This window comes from Gossypium raimondii, chromosome 7 (assembly GCF_025698545.1).
Source record: "Gossypium raimondii isolate GPD5lz chromosome 7, ASM2569854v1, whole genome shotgun sequence".
Taxonomy (NCBI): Eukaryota; Viridiplantae; Streptophyta; class Magnoliopsida; order Malvales; family Malvaceae; genus Gossypium; species Gossypium raimondii.
The window spans coordinates 42,472,983-42,494,005 of record NC_068571.1 but is presented as its reverse complement, the minus strand read 5'-3'; the positions used below and the strand labels follow the sequence as shown (position 1 = coordinate 42,494,005).

The 21,023-nt window shown below is 34.0% G+C and overlaps 4 protein-coding genes across 5 annotated transcripts; 2 read left to right on the top strand and 2 right to left on the bottom strand.

Moving 5' to 3' along the window:
- Positions 1-1,379: 1,379 nt before the first annotated feature.
- Positions 1,380-4,923, top strand: LOC105790082 (uncharacterized). Its single transcript, XM_012617494.2, has 7 exons — positions 1,380-2,132; positions 2,971-3,087; positions 3,339-3,517; positions 3,614-3,707; positions 3,832-3,909; positions 4,038-4,139; positions 4,555-4,923. The coding sequence occupies exons 1-7, from the start codon at positions 1,641-1,643 to the stop codon at positions 4,687-4,689; spliced, it is 1,197 nt and encodes a 398-aa protein (XP_012472948.1). The 5' UTR covers positions 1,380-1,640; the 3' UTR covers positions 4,690-4,923.
- A 1,229-nt stretch (positions 4,924-6,152) lies between these two features.
- LOC105790101 (BTB/POZ domain-containing protein At2g04740) lies at positions 6,153-10,360 on the top strand. Of its 2 annotated transcripts, none has more exons than XM_052633390.1 (5): positions 6,153-6,700; positions 7,678-8,437; positions 8,722-8,758; positions 8,895-8,977; positions 9,729-10,360. In XM_052633390.1, the coding sequence occupies exons 1-5, from the start codon at positions 6,229-6,231 to the stop codon at positions 10,078-10,080; spliced, it is 1,704 nt and encodes a 567-aa protein (XP_052489350.1). In that variant the 5' UTR covers positions 6,153-6,228; the 3' UTR covers positions 10,081-10,360. The 2 variants fall into 2 exon arrangements, with proteins under 2 accessions (XP_052489350.1, XP_012472972.1); XM_012617518.2 differs by having other exon boundaries at positions 6,154-6,700; positions 8,844-8,977.
- Positions 10,361-10,505: 145 nt separating this feature from the next.
- Positions 10,506-15,216, bottom strand: LOC105790092 (fimbrin-5). The gene is made up of 15 exons (XM_012617504.2): positions 14,909-15,216; positions 14,518-14,640; positions 14,175-14,345; positions 13,806-14,038; positions 13,544-13,715; positions 13,399-13,437; positions 13,201-13,269; positions 12,969-13,085; positions 12,483-12,694; positions 12,249-12,404; positions 11,956-12,155; positions 11,540-11,697; positions 11,352-11,448; positions 11,023-11,114; positions 10,506-10,900 (listed from the first exon to the last, which is right to left on the bottom strand). The coding sequence occupies exons 2-15, from the start codon at positions 14,602-14,604 to the stop codon at positions 10,736-10,738; spliced, it is 1,968 nt and encodes a 655-aa protein (XP_012472958.1). The 5' UTR covers positions 14,605-14,640; positions 14,909-15,216; the 3' UTR covers positions 10,506-10,735.
- A 3,390-nt stretch (positions 15,217-18,606) lies between these two features.
- On the bottom strand, positions 18,607-20,928 carry LOC105790129 (fasciclin-like arabinogalactan protein 7). Its single transcript, XM_012617561.2, has 2 exons — positions 20,759-20,928; positions 18,607-19,658 (listed from the first exon to the last, which is right to left on the bottom strand). The coding sequence occupies exon 2, from the start codon at positions 19,630-19,632 to the stop codon at positions 18,835-18,837; it is 798 nt and encodes a 265-aa protein (XP_012473015.1). The 5' UTR covers positions 19,633-19,658; positions 20,759-20,928; the 3' UTR covers positions 18,607-18,834.
- Positions 20,929-21,023: the final 95 nt, after the last annotated feature.

Below are 21,023 nucleotides of genomic sequence, written 5' to 3'. Positions count from 1 at the left end.
CGGTGCTGAAAGATATTAGGGAAAATGTAGAAATCAGAAACTAAATACTTCAGCGTGTCACTCGTGACCAAATCTAATATTCCGGGTTAAACATCCCAATAGAGTCAACCGAGGAGTTATCGGTGGAACATACCACGTAGACCTGAGACAAATGACTTGCGACTGTGGGGGATTTCAAGCACTTCGTTATCCATACGCACATGCAATTACAGCATGTGCCTCGACACGTGTAGATTGCATGACCTATGTTGATGAAGTTTACAAACTTGAACGCGCGTATAATGTTTGGAAATATGAATTTCTACTTGTCCTAGATGAACGCATGTAGTCTTCTACCTTGCACGCTCTTTTCGAGTTTGTACCAGGTAAGAACTCGCGACGCAAGCCGAAAGGTCGACTGAACTCAACTTGGATACGAGACAATATGGATATTCAAGAGCGGGGAGACACACTGAGGTTATGCAGTTACTGTAGGAACCCAAGGCATATGAAGCCAACATGTCTACACAACTCAGGAGCATCGAGGAGAAGAGCTAATTAAAACACTAACTAATGCAGTGAAAACACTGACTTATTTGTTTATTTATTACTTTTTTCTGTAAAATGTAAGTTAATATTAATTATTGAAGTAATATATATTACAATACGCAAACCAAAGGTTTAATTTTTTTCAATACCTTTTGAACAATTCTTTGCTTTTTCAAAAGATTGTACTGAACAAATAGACGGAGAAAAACTTAAATGAAAAAGAAACAGAAATAGTTGTAAATTTTAAACTCATAATATAATATGGTACAAAGTAAACCAATTTAATAAATAAGTTTTGTATATTATAAATAAGTGATCATTTGGGATGTAAAATAAAGTATACAGTTTGAGAAAATTACAAAAAACATAATCATCGGCGTCCCGAATGTGTATTGAGTATTTGGTTGAAAAGAATAAAGTTTGGAGGGGTTTATATAAGAAATTTTTTTACTGTTGAAATCTTTTTAGCGGTTGAAAAAGCTACCGTTGAAAGGAAAACGCATTTTTCCTTACTCTCTCCAAAAATAACATAAATCGGTAAATTTTCAAAAAAAAAAACAACATAATTTCTTAAATAATTTTTTTCAGCATATTTGTAAAATTTTGCCTCAAGATGCCTATACATATGAAAAAATAGTAAATTAAAAATAGTATACTTATTTTTTAATTTTTTTTAAAAAAATAAACAAATCTAAAATAAGCTTTAATTAATTAATTATAAATATGAATAATATAAAGAATATTCATATTATATTTACACCCAATTCGACCGGACTATTCTGTTTTTGAAAATAATTTTTTTTTTAAGAAATGAAAATGTATTATTATAACATGAAGGAAATCTCATGCATATCCAAACATCTGTGGGATTTTTTTTTTGCCCCCACTGTCGTGTCTGTAACTCTTCCTGTCATCAATTTTCTTGAAAGTTAAATAAAAATCCCCATTTGCACGGCTCAACCTTTCTTCAAATTTCCAACCTTGCAAGCTTGAAAAAAAATTGACCTTTTCATGGTTCAAAGCTTACAGCTTTCTCTAATTTTGACAAATCCCCCATAACCCATTTCTTCGTTTTCCTCTTGATCCATCACATCAACCACCGAACAAAAAAAATGCATGGTGCCCAAAGCAAAAGGGACCTTGCCATGGAATTACAAGCACAGCTACCGATCTTAAGACCAAGTATCCACACAAGAAGAGCAAATCTAACAGTGAAATTCCAAGACCTTTATGGGTTCACAGTAGAAGGCAATGTGGACGATGTTAATGTATTGAATGAGGTTAGAGAAAAAGTAAGGCAACAAGGGCGTGTTTGGTGGGCACTTGAAGCAAGCAAAGGAGCCAATTGGTATTTACAACCACAAGTTTCTTCATTATCTGAAGGGATTGTTTTGAAATCTTCACTCAAAATTTCAGCTTTGGCTAATGCTATGACATTGAAGAAGCTTATTAGGAAAGGTATTCCACCTGTGCTTAGGCCTAAGGTTTGGTTCTCACTTTCAGGCGCTGCTAAGAAGAAATCCACGGTGCCTGAAAGTTATTATAATGATTTGACTAAAGCGGTGGAAGGTAAAGTCACACCTGCTACACGACAGATTGATCATGTAAGTACCCTTGCATTGCTTGATTGTGGATCTGTGTTTTGATTGATAATGCATAATGAATTTGGAACTGAAAATTGTTGATGGACCTAAATGTAAAGATGAATTTATAGGTTAAATATTGGGGTTTTGAGATGGTAATTCACTTTATATTGATCTGTATACAGAAGGGTTTTCTTTTTTGGAGTGAAATCTTAAGATTTTGGAGTTTAAATGAATATATATTATATGTTTATGCCTTGACAATGAAGTTTATTGAATGTACTTGATAATGAGGAAGGTTGTGCTTTGCCATCTGAAGCTATTGAATCAAAATATAAGAGAATTGGGAAGTTTGTCTTTGAAATATAACTGTGGAAATGGTAAAGGTACCTTGGAGGCCCTAATAAAAAAATGGGTAAATTGATTTTTGTAAGTTAAACCAAAGAGCAAGTTGTTCTTTTCTGTTAAAATTTGATTCATTTGTACAGTTAAAAACTGGCAAGAACGATAGAATAACTAAAAGTGTATCTCATGCCGATGTACAGGGACCAGTTTTTTGCTGTAGAAATGGATGAAAATTTTAATAGAAGGACCAATTTGCTCTTTGATCTATCGTACAGGGATTAATTTGCCCATTTTTTAGTAGAAGGGGCAAAATGCATTCTAACTCCTAGTACAGAGGCCTCCATGGTACTTTTATCCTGTGGAAATCTGTTTGATTGGATTTTGATATAAACTAAAAATCCTATTTTTTCGAGCTTGGATTTAGTAGATGAATGAGTAAAATTTAAGTTATTGAGTTGTTAATGACAGACTGTATTGTAGTTATGGTGCTGCAAATTTTCTTATATGCTTGTAGGACCTTCCGCGAACATTCCCCGGTCACCCTTGGTTGGACACACCACAGGGCCATGCAGCTCTCCGGCGTGTGCTTGTGGGGTATTCTTTTCGTGATTCTGATGTGGGGTACTGTCAGGTGAGTTATATCGACACTTGTGTGTCCCATTGGTTCATATTTTTGAGCCTATTACGAAAGTTAACAAGGCACTACACATTTTATGCAATTCCGTGTTGCTTGAACTGCAACCAAACTCATACCACATTTCTTTTTTTTACTTTGGTTACTAATCATTCCTACCAAATTTGATGTTCCCTTTTGTTTCGACATTAACAGTTAATACTTCTTGATTTGGTTTTTGAATAATGGCATTGTTATTTCTTGTGTAGGGGTTAAACTACGTCGCGGCATTGTTATTGCTTGTAATGAAAACGGAGGAAGATGCATTTTGGATGCTTGCTGTACTCCTTGAAAATGTCCTAGTTAACGACTGCTATACAAATAACTTATCCGGATGCCATGTTGAGCAAAGGGTTTTTAAAGATTTGCTTTCTAAGAAGTGTCCAAGGTATTAAACTTTTCAATTTATTTATGGTTTTTTTTTTTCGTTAAATTAATCTGTTTTTGTTATACATTAAACCCGGGGTTTATCTTATAAATGCAGGATTGCTGCTCATTTGGAAGCGTTAGAGTTCGATGTCTCCCTCGTTACTACAGAGTGGTTTCTATGCCTTTTTGCTAAAAGCTTGCCTTCCGAGGTTTGAACATTATTTGGTTACATCTTTACATATTCCCTCCTACAGACATCTCTTGATTGAATTTTGCAGCCGATACCAAATTTGTCTCCTTTTGACTTTTCTCTTTGTCGGGCTATTTGTCCAGACAACTCTGCGTGTATGGGATGTCCTTTTCTATGAGGGAGCGAAGGTTCTTTTTCATGCAGCTTTGGCTATATTTAAGGTGCCGTTTCAGTTTCCGTTTGGCTCTTCATTCTTGCTGATTATTTTTCTTCCCGATATTCTTAAAATTTGCTCGGTTGTCAAAACAATACTACCAGAGCTAATTTAAGCTTCGATCTACTTATGCAGATGAAGGAAGAAGATGTACTTCTAGCACATCAGGTCGGCGATGTTATTAATATAATACAAAGAACTACGCATCACCTTTTCGATCCCGATGAGTTATTGACGGTACTATAAGTCATCGATTGTTCTTCTGTTTTCCTTTTCTTGTTTAACTTCTACCTCTTTCCTTGTTTTCTGCAGAGAAATGAATTAGAGTAACAAACCTAGTCCTCAATATAAACCAGATAGGAGATCATTTCAATTTGTTTTAACATGGCATTTCTAGGAACTGACTTATTGAGTATAAACAGAACCCGAAAACCGATACTATATGTCTTCTTTTGCTAGAAAGAAACGGTAGACACTTATTTGTTTGATAAGTTTTCCGTATATGCCTGAATATGCATCGAACATGGATATTGGTTGGCCCTATTTTTACCTTCTTGGTCTAGCTCTTTTACGAGTACGGACTATAGACTTGGTGTATGTATCTGAAGTACCATAGTTCCACTGTGATACATCTCGCCCTATATCTCTACAGGTTGCATTCAATAAAATCGGGTTTATGACGACAAACACTATATCGAAGCAAAGGAAAAAGCAGGAACCGGAAGTAATGAAAGAGCTCGACGAGAGATTAAGAAGATTAAATTCTCTGAGAGAAGATGACAGGTAACAACAATGACTGTGGTAAGACCCAAGTTTGTAATGACAAGGTTAAGAGAGTGTTTATTGCTCTTCTATGGGGACTTAGTTGATAAAAATGTAAATTTTGAAGGTCATATACTTTACATTGCTGAAGTTTGTTTTGCACATTTGTTTAAATTATATGACTAAATTTGTTACCTAATCATCTTCAAATGAATTTCTGTACTTTGTCATTGAGCAATATAAAGGTTAAATTCTGCAATTAGTTGTTGGACTTTACGAAAGTTGTAGATTTAATATTTGTATTTTAATTTGGACGCTTTTAGTCTTTGTATTTTTTAAATTTAAATTTCAGTTCTTGTTAAATGTTAACGTTAAATTTATTAAGTTTTTGCCATTCCTAAAATCTAAATTTATTAAGTTTTTGCTATTCCTAAAATCTAATGTGACAAATATAGTCATATGTGTGATGTAATGTGGGATTGTTATTTTCACCTTTTATTCACAAAACTTCAGTTAATGGACCATAGCCATTATTTTCATTTGCATCAAGATAGAAAAGAAACTTTTAAAAATATATGTACTAATAGTAAATTTTAACCATTTTAAAATATAACTTTTCTTTAATGGAAAATATAACCAAAAGTTATGCTTCAGGGGAAAAAAGATCTCACATCCAATTTCTGAGTAATTTTGTGTAAAATGTTATATAAAACATCCCAAACTATCATTTATATTTCAAATTCACCTTTAGATTTTAAAATTTTTAATTAAGTCTTCAAAATATTAGCATCGTACCAACCAAGGCTTTACATAAATTTATCAATCAATTTAAGCGTTAATTGTGAATTTGGATTCAACATGTAACACATATTTAATTATGTAGATAGTATAAATATGTAATTTATTGCATGGATAACTTGAATATGACACATTTAGAAAAAATTTCAGGATTATTTCAAAATTTTTAACTTATTAGGTTCAAGTTGTTTATGTAATAAGTATACGTGTATTTACAATTTGATCCACTTATTTTAAATATACTTTATTCAGGTCAGATTTGAGTAACATCCAAACTGATTGATAGATATGTGTGCGAAATTAACCTTTTAAAAGGTTAAAATATGTCATAAGTTTATGTAATCTTAATAAATTTAGAATATAGTCTCTATACTTTTATTTCTTGGAATTTAGTTCCTCTACTTTTCAGATTTTAAAATTCAGGTCCAATTGTTAACACTGTTTTGACTTAGAACATGAATTTTGAAATCCGAAAAATGCAGGGACTAAGTTCCTAAAAATAAAAATATAGAGACTAAATTTTAAATTTATGAAAAGTACAAAGACTCATGGCATATTTTAACCCTTAAAAAGTTAACTTGTGAAAGGTAAACGGTTATGACTTAGGACAAAAATCCAGGTTGCAAGAAATCCGAATCCAATAATTTTCATTTTTAATGGGCCCAAAATATAGATTTCCCTTCCCTCCAATTGCAATAAGACCCTTCCCACAGGGGCCTCGACGCAAAACCGGAACTGAAGTGAAAATCTCCATAGCCATTCCCAAATGCCCTCAGCTTCACCCCATTCCTCCGAGCTCGACGACATAGACCTTGACGCCTCTGACTTCACCGCCTCCGTCCCACTCAAGAAGGTTCCCAACGGTGACATCTTCGAAGCTTCACGTGCCGGCGACGTAGACCGTCTCCGTTACCTCCTCGAGTCCGGCGTCAACGTTAACGCCCGGGATAACTGGGATTCTGTTGCCTTGTACTATGCTTGCTTAGCTGGTCACTTGGATGCTGCCCGTATGTTACTGGAGAATGGGGCTATTTGCTCCGAACATACCTTCGATGGGGATAGGTGTCACTATGCTGCTTTGAACTTGAAGGTTAGGAAACTTCTCAAGGCTTTTGAGGCTCGGCCACCGCCTCTTGGCCCGTTACAGGGTGCCCTTAGAGATACTTTCTTGAGCTGTGAGGCTAATCGGGGTTTTCTGGACCAGGCTAATGAGAGTGGGTTGCATTTCCAGGTTTCGGGTCAGTTCATCCCCTCTCCCCCCCTTTTATTCAATTCTCGGTGTGGGTTTATTAGGATTAAGCTGTTGCTACTTAATTAAACCTTGATTATTGTTCTTATTTAGCGACATGTGGCTTGATTAATGCAGAATTGCTTAATGGTTGATGTTTAGTAAAAGTGGAGTTTTGATACATTGGCGTATCGGGTTAATAGATATTGGTGTTTTTTGTTTATAATTATTGGAAAGATCTCAAATTTTGGACTAAGAATTGCTCCCCTGTTTTGACTAAATAAAGAGTAATTTCATCATTACACTAATCTTCTCTTCATTTCTCTAATTTCAAAAACGATGTTGGCTAATAAGGAGGATTGGTTTAAGGTCATGTGCTCATTAAATTAGCGTCAAGGATTCAATATTAGAAAAAGGGTATATTGAGTTTCCATCATTTTGGTTTTCTTTGACCTGTAATGCTAACATTAGAGAATGGTTGTAAGTTGTATGGTGCTGTGATCCACTTTGAGGGTACTAAAGTCTAGGGGGTACTTATTTAAAAAAGAAAGTTAATTTTCGGGGCATGGTGGTATCACATAAGTTCTATCAGCTCATGGTTAGTAGCTTCAAGTCAAATCTTTAATTCAATTGAAGAATGTAGCTTTTAGACCCCGCCGTGCGCACGTGCATGTTTTTAGTAAGTTTCTAGCATGATTGACTCGAACTTTATATATGTCCATCAGAGGCAATCTATTTTCTTAATGAAGTAAATGTGAAAGCTAGCTTTGGAAGAGCATTTTTGTTAATTTTTTTCGTCTAGATATCAAAACTAGTGGAACACTGAAATTTTTGATGAAATCTTAAGTCAATTGCGTATTACTTGCAGGTGTTGCTTTTTGTTAAGTTATTGGGTCCCTAAATATAAGCACATTTTAGTTGCAAGTATTGTTCTTCTGAGAGTAATATGCATGTATGAGTCTGACATGACGTTGAATATCCAATCAGGTTTTGCATCCAATGGGGCATCAAGTTCCTATTATTTCCCACCAGATGTTGTATTTTTTGTGCAAGGCAGACCCATTGAAGCTCATAGAGTTATTTTAAGTTCCCGGTCACCTTTTTTTAGGAAAAAGTTTGAAAGTGACTGGAAAGGTCGCAATGAAGTGCGATTTTCAAGAGAAAAGTTGTCGTATCCTGCTCTCTATAGCCTCATCCACTTCTTTTATTCTGACAGACTAGAGGTTGCTGTAGATGATATGGAAGATCTTGTGAGAATTTGTAAAGTATGCAAATGTGAATCACTACAAAAGTTTCTAGAGGAAGAATTGATTCACCAAAAATATGCTGAATACAAAGCATTGAGAGATGTAGACAACTCTCAAAAACGGTATATTTTACAGGGCGTGTCCCTACCTGAGGAGGACCGGCTTCCTGCTGCATTGCATCGGATCCTTCAAATTTCCCTGGCAAAGTCATCCAAGGAACACAGCCTTGACATTGGTATTGACAGATTACTGCCTCGTGTTGGTGCAATGCAGTTAAGTGACTCTCTGGATGATCTTGCAGATATTTGTGTAAGAGTTGACAAAAGGATTTTCCGTTGTCATCAAGTTGTTTTAGCATCAAGATCAGAATATTTCAAAACAAGATTGTCTCGTATGAAAGAATTTCATGAACAAACAGATGCATTTTCTAGTGATACCCTTCCATATCTAGAAGAACACGATTTGAGTGCTGAGGCATTTGAGAAAATGATCGAGTATATGTAAGTGTTCTTTTTTTCTTTTTTCTTTTCTCTCTAACTTCTTACTTTTTACTTCAGCTCTGTAACTAAAGTCTAGGATTTTCTTTTTCTAAATCGGTTCTGTGGTTTGGACATTACTACTACTAGTGTGAAGGTCTTGAAGCTGTCTTGCATCATAGATCATGTTAGTAAAGGGACAAGAGATATGTTACTTGATATCCTTTGAGGCATGGTCAAGTGTGCTTTAGTTATTCATAGTCTCTCATAACTTCATGGAACTTATAATAGCTCCATAACTGCCTCAGGTACACTGATGGTTTGACAGATATAGACCCTGATCAGGTATCATATATTGTCTTGTGAAAGTGACTCATATACATCAGTTAAATGAATGATTATTCGATTTTTAACTGTTCTAATTAATCAGGCAGATGAAATGTTTGATGCTGCTTCTCGTTATCTATTATTTCCTTTGAAGCGTGCTGTCGCTGATGTACTGTTGCCACATCTAGAGATGGTCTCACCGGCAGAATTGTGCCATTGGCTTGTATTATCTGACATGTATGGTATATCTACCTTTTATTTTCCTCTAAAGTATGAAGAATTAGATCAATGCCTTATTTCTTTAAAATTTATTTAAATGGGGGTAATGAACATTAGAGTCATTGCTGGTCTAGGAATGGATTTTGTACTTGCGTGCTACTAGAGGTAGGTAAAAGTATCATAGAAGCCCCTGTACTAAGAGTTAGATTGCATTTTGCCTCTATTAAAAATGAGAAAATTAGTTCCTGTACGTTAAATCTAAAGAGCAAATCGGTCATTTTTATTAAAAATTTCATCTTTTTATATTGTTAAAAATTGGCGTGGCTAACAGAATAATCGGAAAGTGACACATAACATGCCATGTGTACAGCATGCTGATGTACAATGACCGGTTTTTAACAATAGAAATGGATGGAATTTTTAACAGAAGGATTGGTTTGCTCTTTGACCTAACGTACAGGGAATAATTTACTTATTTTTTTAGTAGAGGGGGCAAAATGCAGTCCGACTCCTAGTACAGGGGCCTTTATGGTACTTTTACCAATGAAGGTACAGTAATCAACAGCTATTTGCTGATTGTTAAATGGAGCTTTGGGAGTTGTAGACCCTTAGCATGCAGCTTTTACTTGGCCTGCCAGAATAGTTCAGCAATTGCTTTTACATGGAACTTTTGTACTTGTCAACAGATGAACTAATGCCATTATCAGCCTTAGACTAGCCGTTATGGCCATAAAGCCTTTTATTTTATAATTTTAATTGACACGTGTAGGTATGGTGTTTTGAAGATACGTGAGTATTGTCTAGATACCATTGCTTGTAACTTTGAGACATTTGCCGACACAAGTGAGTTCCGAGCAATGCTTTTGACACTGCCACCGCCATCTGGAGATTCGTCACTCCGGACTACAGTTCCAAGTGCCCCAGGAGCTGTAATCAATACAGACCAAGCCAATCTTTTGGATGATCTTCGAGAAAAATGGCTTGAAGCAGAAGGTGCTGAGCTTGACAAGAGAGATGAGAGCGCTCTACTTTTTGATAAGCGCTTAGAGATGCTTATGGTTGTTGCAGAACAAGAAAAATCTCTTCCTTCTGCTGCTGATGGCCATGATCATGTTATATAAGCTCTTTATTTTATTCATCCGTCTTGTCTTTGCTTGAAATGAACTGATAAATTTTAAGCATAGAAATTTTCTTTCTTTTCCCTATATATATTTGACAGAAAAATAAGTCTCTTATGTATAATGCTGTATTTCCTAATACAAACAGTTCTGTGAGTGTTTTTACCCTTTTTTTGGTTACTCTTTTTGCTAGTATTTGATGATAGCAGCAAAGAGTTGTATGATTTTGATGTGTAATTTTGCAGAATGAAATTAGAAATGTTTTCAAGTTTTGTTTTAATAAGGTTTAATATCTGCTTTGGCCACTGTACTATAATGATAATTTCACTTTGACCTTATTACTATTTTAACATGCCATATTTATGTATAATATTGCCAAATGCTTCTAATCCAATTGAAATTCTCCCCCTCTTCTGCATTATTCAGCATATGAAAATCAATGCAATCCAAATAATATTTTCCAACAGTAGTTAATGTTTTTTTACAGACCCATATCTTTTCTTTTCTCCTGTGGTCTACAAAAAAAGGCAATAAAACTGGAACAATGCCTCTTAGTTCCAGTTGCTTAGAGACAGTTTTAAGGGGGAAGAAAAACTAGAAAGCTTATCTAAGGTCATTAATTGTTACCATAATTTTCTTCAATTATTATGAGAATTCCCTAATCTTCAGCTTGGGGAGATGGAGCAGCATCTGAGACTGAACCGTCAACAGACAACCTCGAGACTTCACTGGCAAGGTCACTGTCATCAGGCCCTTCTCCTTGCTGCTGTAGGCAAAAGTACATGATGCTGGCAGTCAATGTAAGAATCATTTTCTGGTTTACCTGTTATGGTAATGCAAAACAGACATAAAAAAGAGAAGTTAAGCGCATTACAAAGATCCCAATCCCCTGCAACATTACTGAGTGCCTAACATCATGTTGATTTGAACTCAGAAATGGTTTACCTCTATGACATCCTCCGGTAATAAGAAAATGGAGCATCCAATCTTTCGTGCAACACTGATTATATAGGTTGCATTCGACTTCTTGTCTTCATCTGCAATGTGACAACAACAATAAACCTAAACAGATCTCTTCCATTGAATTTGTGTACATGGTATCATCTATTTATTTGCAAGTGTGAGACTTGAACAAAGTTTTGCGTGTAAAGTTCATACGTTCTTGGTAGGGAACAAAAAGATCCAAATCTTGGCAGGTACTTATTTTTACTGCTCATGTGTTATAAAATATTATACTGAACCATGTTTCATGGAAAGGTGAAGTGATGCCATACCAGTTTCTCCCTTGGTAACGAGATTCCAGTCAACCACCCTTGGCTCCACTGCAGTAAGAAGCTCGAGGAAGAATACACCATTTGAAAGGCTTTTATCCTAAAACCGAGAGTCCAACAAAAAGAAGAGCATCAGTCTATGTGTGACAAGAGAAATTTTAAGATACGATTTTGTTCTAATGCTTATGTACCTTGAAGCTCTCCATTTGAGTGGTTCTACCTGACTTCTTTACTTTATTGTTAGCCCAGTTCAGAATGTCGGCATCAGTAATTTCTTTACCATGAGAGAAAGACCTCAAGTTTTTAAGGAGTTGGAGCATAGAGAACCGCATGAGTTGCCATAAAAATGCTGGAAATGAGGCAGAAAAGAAAATGAGAAGAGTGAAGTTGTTTTACAGAACATGGGGTAATATAGAACAAGGAGCCATTTCAAGGCTTGTATATAAATGTGCCACTCAAAAGGTAGCCACTGTAAGGCCACAACTTCAAAATAACAGCCCCTGTACGCACTAGAGAATGGCATAAAAAGGTTAAAAGTGTTTCTCCATTAACAATCAGAAACAGATAGCAGAAGTACTGTTGGAAAATGTAAAGAGGAAGATCTTACCAACTATAAGTTTCTTGTTTCCTGCCACAACATCATTGCCAGCTACATTCACAAGTGAGAAGTTTAAATCCTTCCCAATATTTATAACTTGATTGCAATTCTCAACCTTTTTAAATGGCATCTTTATAGGAGGCTTATTAGCTTGCTTCCAGTTTACCGTTCCAGGAAAAAGTTTGTCTAAAACCTCTAGCATAACCCATCTGCAGGCACAAAAAAGGTGAACCAAACAATATCCAACAACTGCTTGATATTTCTGGGAAAGCAAAACATTTAGAAGACAAAGAGAACATTACCCGTTTCTAACATCTTCAAAAAGATTGTTGACATATGTAGAAATTCCAAGACTGTTAATCCAAAGTCGAAAGCATCTTTCTTCACGAGAAGTTTCTACATCATCGGTCATCATCTCAGCATAGGACATATTTTTGCTTTCAGTAGATAAACCATTCCTGCAAGAGAAATTATATGCTAGTTAAAATACATGGAACAGAAGCTACATCAGTTCACTAACTAGTTGAGAAAATCACCTGTTGTGGAAAATTTGTGCAACAAATGCAAGATTGAGATTTGGTGAGCCCTCAACAATGTCCTTAGGAGTGAGAAATCTTTTGCATTCCAATTTCTCAGCCTGCTGAAGAACCATGTTTGCTCTTTCGGTTGGATCACTTGTATCCAAAGTTGAGGGGGTACTGTGTTCAGGGGCAAGCGCATTAAGCAGGTATGCATATGCCTCTCCATCCTACAAATAAAGAGGTTTATTGAGAAGTGGCAACGTTTACACATCAACAACTACTAGTTATTTTATTTTAAGTAACCATGAATCAAATCTTTATCCCAATGAGGAGGTGTTGTTTGCGAATACATATATAATTGCTGAGATTAGTGGAATTTAAGGCCCAAAGCTGAAGATTAGTGCAGCACCAAAAAGGCAAAAACCATGACAAGAATTATCTTTTGTAGATAACGTTTGACATGGCCTCGTCTGGAATTGTTGAATTGACGTGTTTTCTCACCTTCAAATCTGTAGAGAAGTTTGTAACCTGCTTTTCGTATCCCACTTTCTTCAGATGAAAATTCATCCATTTCAGCAAAACCTTTTCAGGTGCTAAACTTAAGAGCTCCTCCACATCCTACAAAATTCAAACAAAAGAAAATTTTGTTTCTGACCTGCAAAAACCGAACTTATCCGGCATATGATATTATCAAAACACTGAAAAGAGGCAAAACCAATTAACATTCTGTGACCTGGCTATCATCCACCAATTCCACGAGTTGAGGAGTTTTCTTCAGATTGAGATCTGCTAGTACTTGAATCTGATTTCATGGCAATGTAAACTTCATTAGTAATATAACTAAAAATGCATCCCTTGAAACACCTAGGGATGAAGAAAACAGATATGATCAATATGATTTCCATGATTCTATGAAATACAAACACGATACCTTAATAATTTGAGAAATCAATCCAAGTATCAGATGGGGCTACATAAAGAAAAAGGATGAAAAAAGAGGTTAAAACATTGTGCATATTTATATTAAAAAGCGTGTATAACACCTAAAGTGGTATCAGGAAGGAGAATTTACTCACTCTTCCTTCAGCAAGGTCTTGTGTGCCAATATTAACCACAGTGCAACCAATAGCTTTTGCAGAATTAAGGCAAAGAGTATGGTTCTCATTCCTCTCCCAGGGATTGAGAACCTTTTTGGTGTTAATAGCTCTCTCATCTATGGTCCCAGGAACAGCTACATTGATAAGCTTGCTGCATTAAAGTGCTAAAAACATCAACAAACTTCAAATCATGAATAAATACAAGGGAGTAAAGCTGTTTCAAGTATGCTAGCGAACCAACCAAAGAAGAACTCCGTTTTTAGCAAGATCGAATAAGGCATCAGTAGCTGGATCAATAGGAAGAAAATCTTTCAAGAATTTATCTTCAGCTAGGTAGTTATTAATATGAGCAACATAAGAAGCCTTCTCGGATTCATTAATAGCATGATGAAAAGTGGTTGTGGTTGCCTTGAGAAACGAAGATTTTGTTCCACCCGATTTTTCAATTGCATGAGTTTGCAAATTTAAATAAGCCTGCCAATTCACCAAATCAAACAGATTCAACTTAAGAACAAGATATGCGAAACAAGCCAAATCACACAACACATCATCTTCTTCGTCATTAACAAAGCTAGAAAAGTAGTGGATACACTACATCGAGAAGACTCACCCGAAGAAAGCCCTCGAAATCAATTTCTTCACCCATACCACTATTGGATTCTCCCAAAACAGTCTTAATCTCATCCTCATTAAACATTTCAGTAAAAGCCTTCAACTTGGAGAAAACTGGCGGCAAATCACCGAGAGTAACACGACCATGTTGAGTCCTCACGTTGATAAACTGAAGGCAAACAGATAATTCAATGTCCCATCACAAAACAAAGGTTGCCAATTCACTACATAATCTAATTAAAACAATGCTACTTGGTACATTTGCATACAAAAAGCAAACTATATGTTTAAGAGTTATAAACTAAAAATTGAATCTTTTAGACAAAAAAAATAAAGGTTACCTTGGATTTAAGGGTACGGAGCTCAACTTGAGTGAACTGGCTTTGAAGCCAAGGATCAGAAACGATGACACCTTGATAACTAGACATTGTTTTTGCCTTGCTGGTTTCCACCAAAAATGCTACCTTTAATCACAAAATAAAAAATTAAAAAAAATCAAAGGACCATTACTACGTTTCAACAAAAACCAGATCCAATGAATGCAAAAACAAAGAGAAACCCAATTGAGAAACCATCACGTAGGTTTAAAATTAACGTGCATGGACATACATAATTCAATAGGACAAACAATCAAACCAAACTACGAAAACCCAAAAGAAAATTACAATAATATATTTATAAAAAAAATTAGAAAAAATAAAATAAAAAAACAAAAAGGACCCATCAAAGAACCTTATGAGAAACAGAAAAAATCAGAGATAGAACAGCTAAGATTGAAGGGTGGTCCACTCCATTTTTTTTTTTTGTTGTTGTTGCTTTGCTCGTTGTATGTATGGTTTTCAGGCAAGAGAGAATAGAAGGGATGGTTTTTGCTATTGGGTTATGAAAAATGATTGAATTAAGTGAAGGAAATGAAGATGAGAGAAAAGCGTTTAGTCCCCAGAGAACCCGCCAATACTGTCGATTGCAAATGTGAATGAGAGAATGAGAAGAGAGAGAAAAGGCTAAATAAAAACAGAGAATAGATTTTTTTGTGGGGTTTTCATTTACCTGAAATGTCACCATAAAGTTCAATTCTAGTGATAAATATTCTTCTAACTCTTGATAAACTACACAATTATTCATTAAATGTGTGAATATTTATTTTAAAGTTAGAATTTGATGAATAAATTATTTAAAATTTTATTTAAATTGTTAGGTTTGTTAAAATTGATGTTATATAAATTTTTATTTATATTTTACATCAATCAAAAGTTTTCTTTATCATTTTTCTACAATTTAATTTTTTTCATGAAATGACTTTGAATGTCATAAATCTACGAGTCGAAATTCAAACAACTTTTTTCTCTAATCTTCGACTCTAACTGTTAGATCAACTTCGATCTAAAGTACATTTTTCTATTCATCAGTGGATACTGATCTACTACACTAATTATTGAATTTTAACTTGAACTCGTTAGCAAAACTTTAAAAAAAAAAACTTAACAGCTAGGTGACTTAAATATTTTTTTTTGAATTGTTCAATGAGTCTAATGAAAACTTTCAAATAGTTCAGTAACTAAATTGTAACTTTTTTGAGTTAAATGATCAAAACAAAAACTTAACAATATTTTAGTAACTAATGGCGTAGTTTACCCCTTACTTTTTTATGACTAATTGGGATAAGCTATTATTTAGTCACTGAACTTAGTAAAATTTTCAATTTGGTCCCTAAACTTTACTTTGTCCATTTTAGCCTTGGAATGTGGCAACCTTTTTTTTTTTAATTTTGGTCCCTGGATAATGTTGGACTTGGAGATTGTGCCACGTTATTACATAATTTTTAGATGATGATATGTCAGAATCTCAAAGTGCCACGTTATGACATGGACCAAAACTGCTAAAAACTGTCAGGTTTTAAGAATAACATGGATAAAAAAAAGATAAAGACTAAGTTGAAAAAAGTTGTCAAATTTAGGGACTAACTATCTCTTATTAGTTCTACGCTTAATAAATTATTTGGTATTTAAATTTGGTAAATTTTTTTTGTGCAATATTTGTCTCTTTTTTCCTCATCTAGTGTGGCATTTGTATTTGTCGAAAGTTACAAATATTGACACCCAAAATTAACAATGTTAACTTTTAATATTTAATTTAGTTTCAATTAATTTGGTAAAATTTTATTAATAGAATAAATTTAGCTTCAATTGTAAATTTGTTTAATATGTTAAATACAATATGATACTCGTACTTTTTTTCTTTCTATTTTATGGTTTATTTGATGCGGTTAATTGTTAATATTATTAGTTAATTACAATTTTTATCACTTCAATCTTAAAACTAAAATTAAGTACTAAAAATTAACACTGTTATTTTTAAGTACCAAATACGATACCAAATTAAAAATATATTAAACACGAGTACTAAATAATGTGTTAAAAGTTAGTCATTTTTTAATTTATTAAAAATGGTCCTCATACTTTATGAATACTAAGAAGTAAGTCTCTCTTTTTTTTTTTTTTTTGCCATCACCAAAAGGTTAGTCTAATTGTTAATAAAACATGTACTAGAACGGTTGTTTTTGCTATTTTGTTATATATAAATTGTTGAATTGTTAATTTTATTATAAAATGTTAAATTGCTGATTTTCAGGTGAGCGATTTAATGATAAGTTTATCATTTTATCTAATTAGATTAACTTCTTAATTTTTATAAAGCACAAGGACCAAAATTAATAAATTGAAATAAAGGAACTAACTTTTCAATTTCCTTAAAATGAAGGGATGAACTTCAAAATTAACCTTATGATTAGTAGTACTAGATTACTTTAGGGCACTGTTTGGGTGGATGAGCGAAAAACTGTAGATGAATAAATTGATTCTTGGATTTTTTTAAGTTTTTAATAATTTTATTTATTGAATTGTAAATATTAGGATAAATATTTTCTTAAAATTTTAAATAATGCTCTTTAATATTCTAAATAATATATTTTATTATTGAGTCCATTGCTGCTGGTTGTGCTGTGGATACTAACCCTGTGGAGACTCCGTTGGAACTGATCGGTTAGGCTGCGCCATGTTTGTTCTACTGGTGACTGTGTTACAGATAATATGACTAAATTAATATGTTTGAATAAAAAATAAGATCTATTTTTTAAACGAATCGGATCTTAGATAAATTTTTTTATCTGAATTTGTAAAAGATGCTGCTGTATTTTACTGCTATTTTTACTGTTTTGTTGTTGTTTCTACTATTTTATTGTTGTGTTCTGTTATCATTTCGTTATTTTATTGTTATTATTTTGTTGTTGTTTGAATATTGTATAATTATTGTTTTATTGTTAATTTTGTTATTATTTTAGAGACATTTGTTAAGTTACACCTATTTTAATATTATTTTAGTGTTATTATATTGTTTTAGTGTATTTAATGTATTATATTTTTTTAAATTGTTTTTATATAAAAATAATATTATAAAAAATTTTAGTACTGATGGGTCGGGCTGGACTCGAGTTTTAATATTTTTATTTGTGTCGAGCTTAGACAAAATTTTAAATCTATTTTTTTAAACCAGCCCCAAACTTAAAATTAAACTAAAATTCTATTGAAATCTGATTTGAACTTGACTCGAACCATGATTACCTCTACGCAGTACTCAAACCATGATTACCTAAAACTACCGCGACCTTCACGTTATTGGCACCCCGCTCTAGCCAACTGAGCGAGAAGACCATACTTTAACTTCTAAAATATATCCTATATATTTTAATTATAAAATTTCACAAATGTTCCTCTTTAGTCCAAGGTTATGCACCAAATTGCTCCAATCCATACTTTATCTTCATTTGATAAATTATACCTAAGATCATTAACTATTAATATATTCACGTTTTGGTCATTTAACTTCAAAAAGTTACAAAATGATCATTGAATTATTTAAAAATTTTCATTTAAGTTATTGAACTATTCAAAAATTTTAATTTAAGTTATTGGAATGTTAAGTTTTTCTTTGAAAGTTCAGCTGGTGAGCAGGCAACAATTCGACGATTGGTATGACAAATTTGATAGTGAATTTGACAAGTAGAACATACCTTAAATCTAAGCTAATTTGACAATTAGTGTAAGAGATTAGAAAAAAAATTGTTTAGATTTTGGTTCATAAATTTGTGACGTTTAAAGCCATTTTATGAAAAAAATTGAACTGTAAAAGAGAAGGAAGAAAATTTTTCAATTGGTGCAAACTATGTGAACAAAAATGCCATATAATAACAATTTTAACAACTCAGTGACTTAAATGAAAACTTTAAAAATAGTTTAGTGACCATTTTGTAATTTTTGAAGTTGAATGACTAAACTATAAATTTACTAATAGTTTTAATATCAGTTTACCCTTTTCAATGATGGCCATACCGAAGAACATGTTTATAGCAATATACTAATTACGCAACTAAGAACTTGAAATTTGCGAACTTTATTCAAGTAAATTGAGAAACTCAAATTTTTTAAAAAAAATAGTAACTGCAAAACAAGAAGTCACATTCTTTTCAACACATAATAATCTCTCCATAACATATAAATGAAAAAATGGTTCTAAAAATCTGAAGTAAATTGAAAAACCCAAATATGATTTTCTCCCCAACATGAACATAAATTAGACTCGAAATGAAAGTCCCTTTGAACTTAGAAGAACATGACCCACCCACCGAACAATGCCAAAAGCAGCTGATTCCATGTCCCAAAGTTCATGATCCTATGGGATGATGAAGTTGAAGGTTCAGCCTTGGATGAAGAACCTTTTCCCTTGGTTTCTGCTGATGGAGCATCTGCAGCTGGGCTAATATCGGGAGCAGGGGCAGGAGCTGGTGGCATTGGAGGAATGTCAGTTCCGAAGATAGCCTCTGGAAGGAGGACTTTATCGACTTGGTATATGGCAACAGGGTCAGTTGAGTGAACAGCGCTGGAAACTTTCGTTTTGCTCCATCCTGAATCAAGGTGAACAGTGCCGGAATTGTCTGTGAAGTTCAAACTGTATTGGCTACCTGCGAGGGTACTAACAGGGCCTTTGGTACTAAGCTTGTTGAAGTCGGCGAGAGAGTAGAATTTGGGCATGGCATGGAAAAGGATGAGTGATTTAAGTTGGTCGTTAGTGAGATTAGATAATGAAGGCTTCTTAAGAGCTTTAAAGGCACTGTCTTTTGGCACGAAAATCGTAATGCCTTGGTCAGTGTTGTTGGCTTGGTTTTGGAAAGTATCCAGGACTTTAGTGGATTCAAGGTAGTTGAGGAATGTGTGAAATGGACCAGCCACAGAGAGCAAATAAGTTAGGTTTACATATTCCGGTGCAGGGGCTGGTGCCGGTGTCGGTGTCGGACTGGGACTCATTGCCATAGGAGCTGGAGGACTAGAGGCACCATATGCCAAGGAGGAGCACAAGAGTAACGCAAAACAACTAATCATAGAAACCCTGGAAAACTCCATTTTTTACCACCACCAACTCCAAATTCCTACAAGAATCAAATATTTCACAATCATATTGCAACTAATGGTGAAATCTACATTATGAACAACATAATAAACAATTCCCTAAGATCAGCCACATCACAATCTAGATCAGAATCTCAGGGTTCAATCTTATGCATAATGCATTATAAACAGGGTTAAATCACTTTTTGGGATCTGATCTTGGTAACTTTGCCCACATTGGGGCTTGAATTTTGTTTTCGGTACAAGTTAGGCCTTGAATTTGGCACTTGTTTGAACTTTTTTTTTTAAGTTAGGCCCTAAACTTGGTAATTATTCTTGCATTGGAGCTTGAACATTTTTTTCCAAGTTAGTCTTTGGAAACTTTAAAGTTCAAGCCCAATGTGAGACTAATTGTCAAGTTCAAGCTCCGATATAGAAACAATTGTCAATTTCAGGGATTAACTAGGACAAAATAAAAGTTCAAACCCCAATGTCAAGTTCACGAGGTAACTTGGACAAGAAAAATTTTAGACCCCTTGCCATCTTCAGAACCAAACAGTGATTTAACCCTTGTAAATAAAACCAAATCTCCAATGAATGGAATGGAATGAAATGAAAAATCAGATCTTGATTAGCTCATCCAACAAATCCAATAATGAAAACACTAGTCAACCATAATGAAACAACAAGCTTAAAACAGGATCTAAGACTGCAAATATGGATTACATAGAATTAACCATATATATATATGTGTGTGTGTGTGTGTGTGTGTGTGTGTGTGTGTGTGTGTGTGTGTGTGTGTTTAATCATTTTGTTGTTCTTGAGCTCCTTCACTAAATTACAGCTTACCAAATGGCTCAAGTAATAAAGAAAAAACCAGATCAAAATTACTCCTTTGAATCTACAAATGGCTTGAACACAACTATAGTTTTGCTGGGTACTTTAAAGCCAAGTTCTTCAAGAACCCAAAACAAGGTACATCAACAAAAAAAAGTCAAGCAAAGATCTGGGTATAACTTAAAAACTCGGTTAACTTGAAAGAAACAGGATCTTTAGAACTTAGAAAGACTTAAAGAATGGAACTTTAACAAAAGAAAAACTTAAAACTACAATGAGAGCTGACAAAATGCGGGGAACTAACCTTACTAAAGAGGAACCCAGGGAGAAAGTTTAGTGCTTGGGTACCCAATGTAGCAGATTGAAATAACCTGGGAGAAAGAGAGCGACTATAAAGATGGGATATTTTTTTTTCTTTGGCTTCTATAAAAGAATAAAATCAAAGTGAGTTTGAGGATGGTACCAGCTGGTGGTGTTTTAAAGTGGGATTTAAAGGGTAAATACAAAAAATAAAAATAAAAAATTGGGAAAAAGAATACACTACACATGGGGGGTGTTGTTTTTGTGTA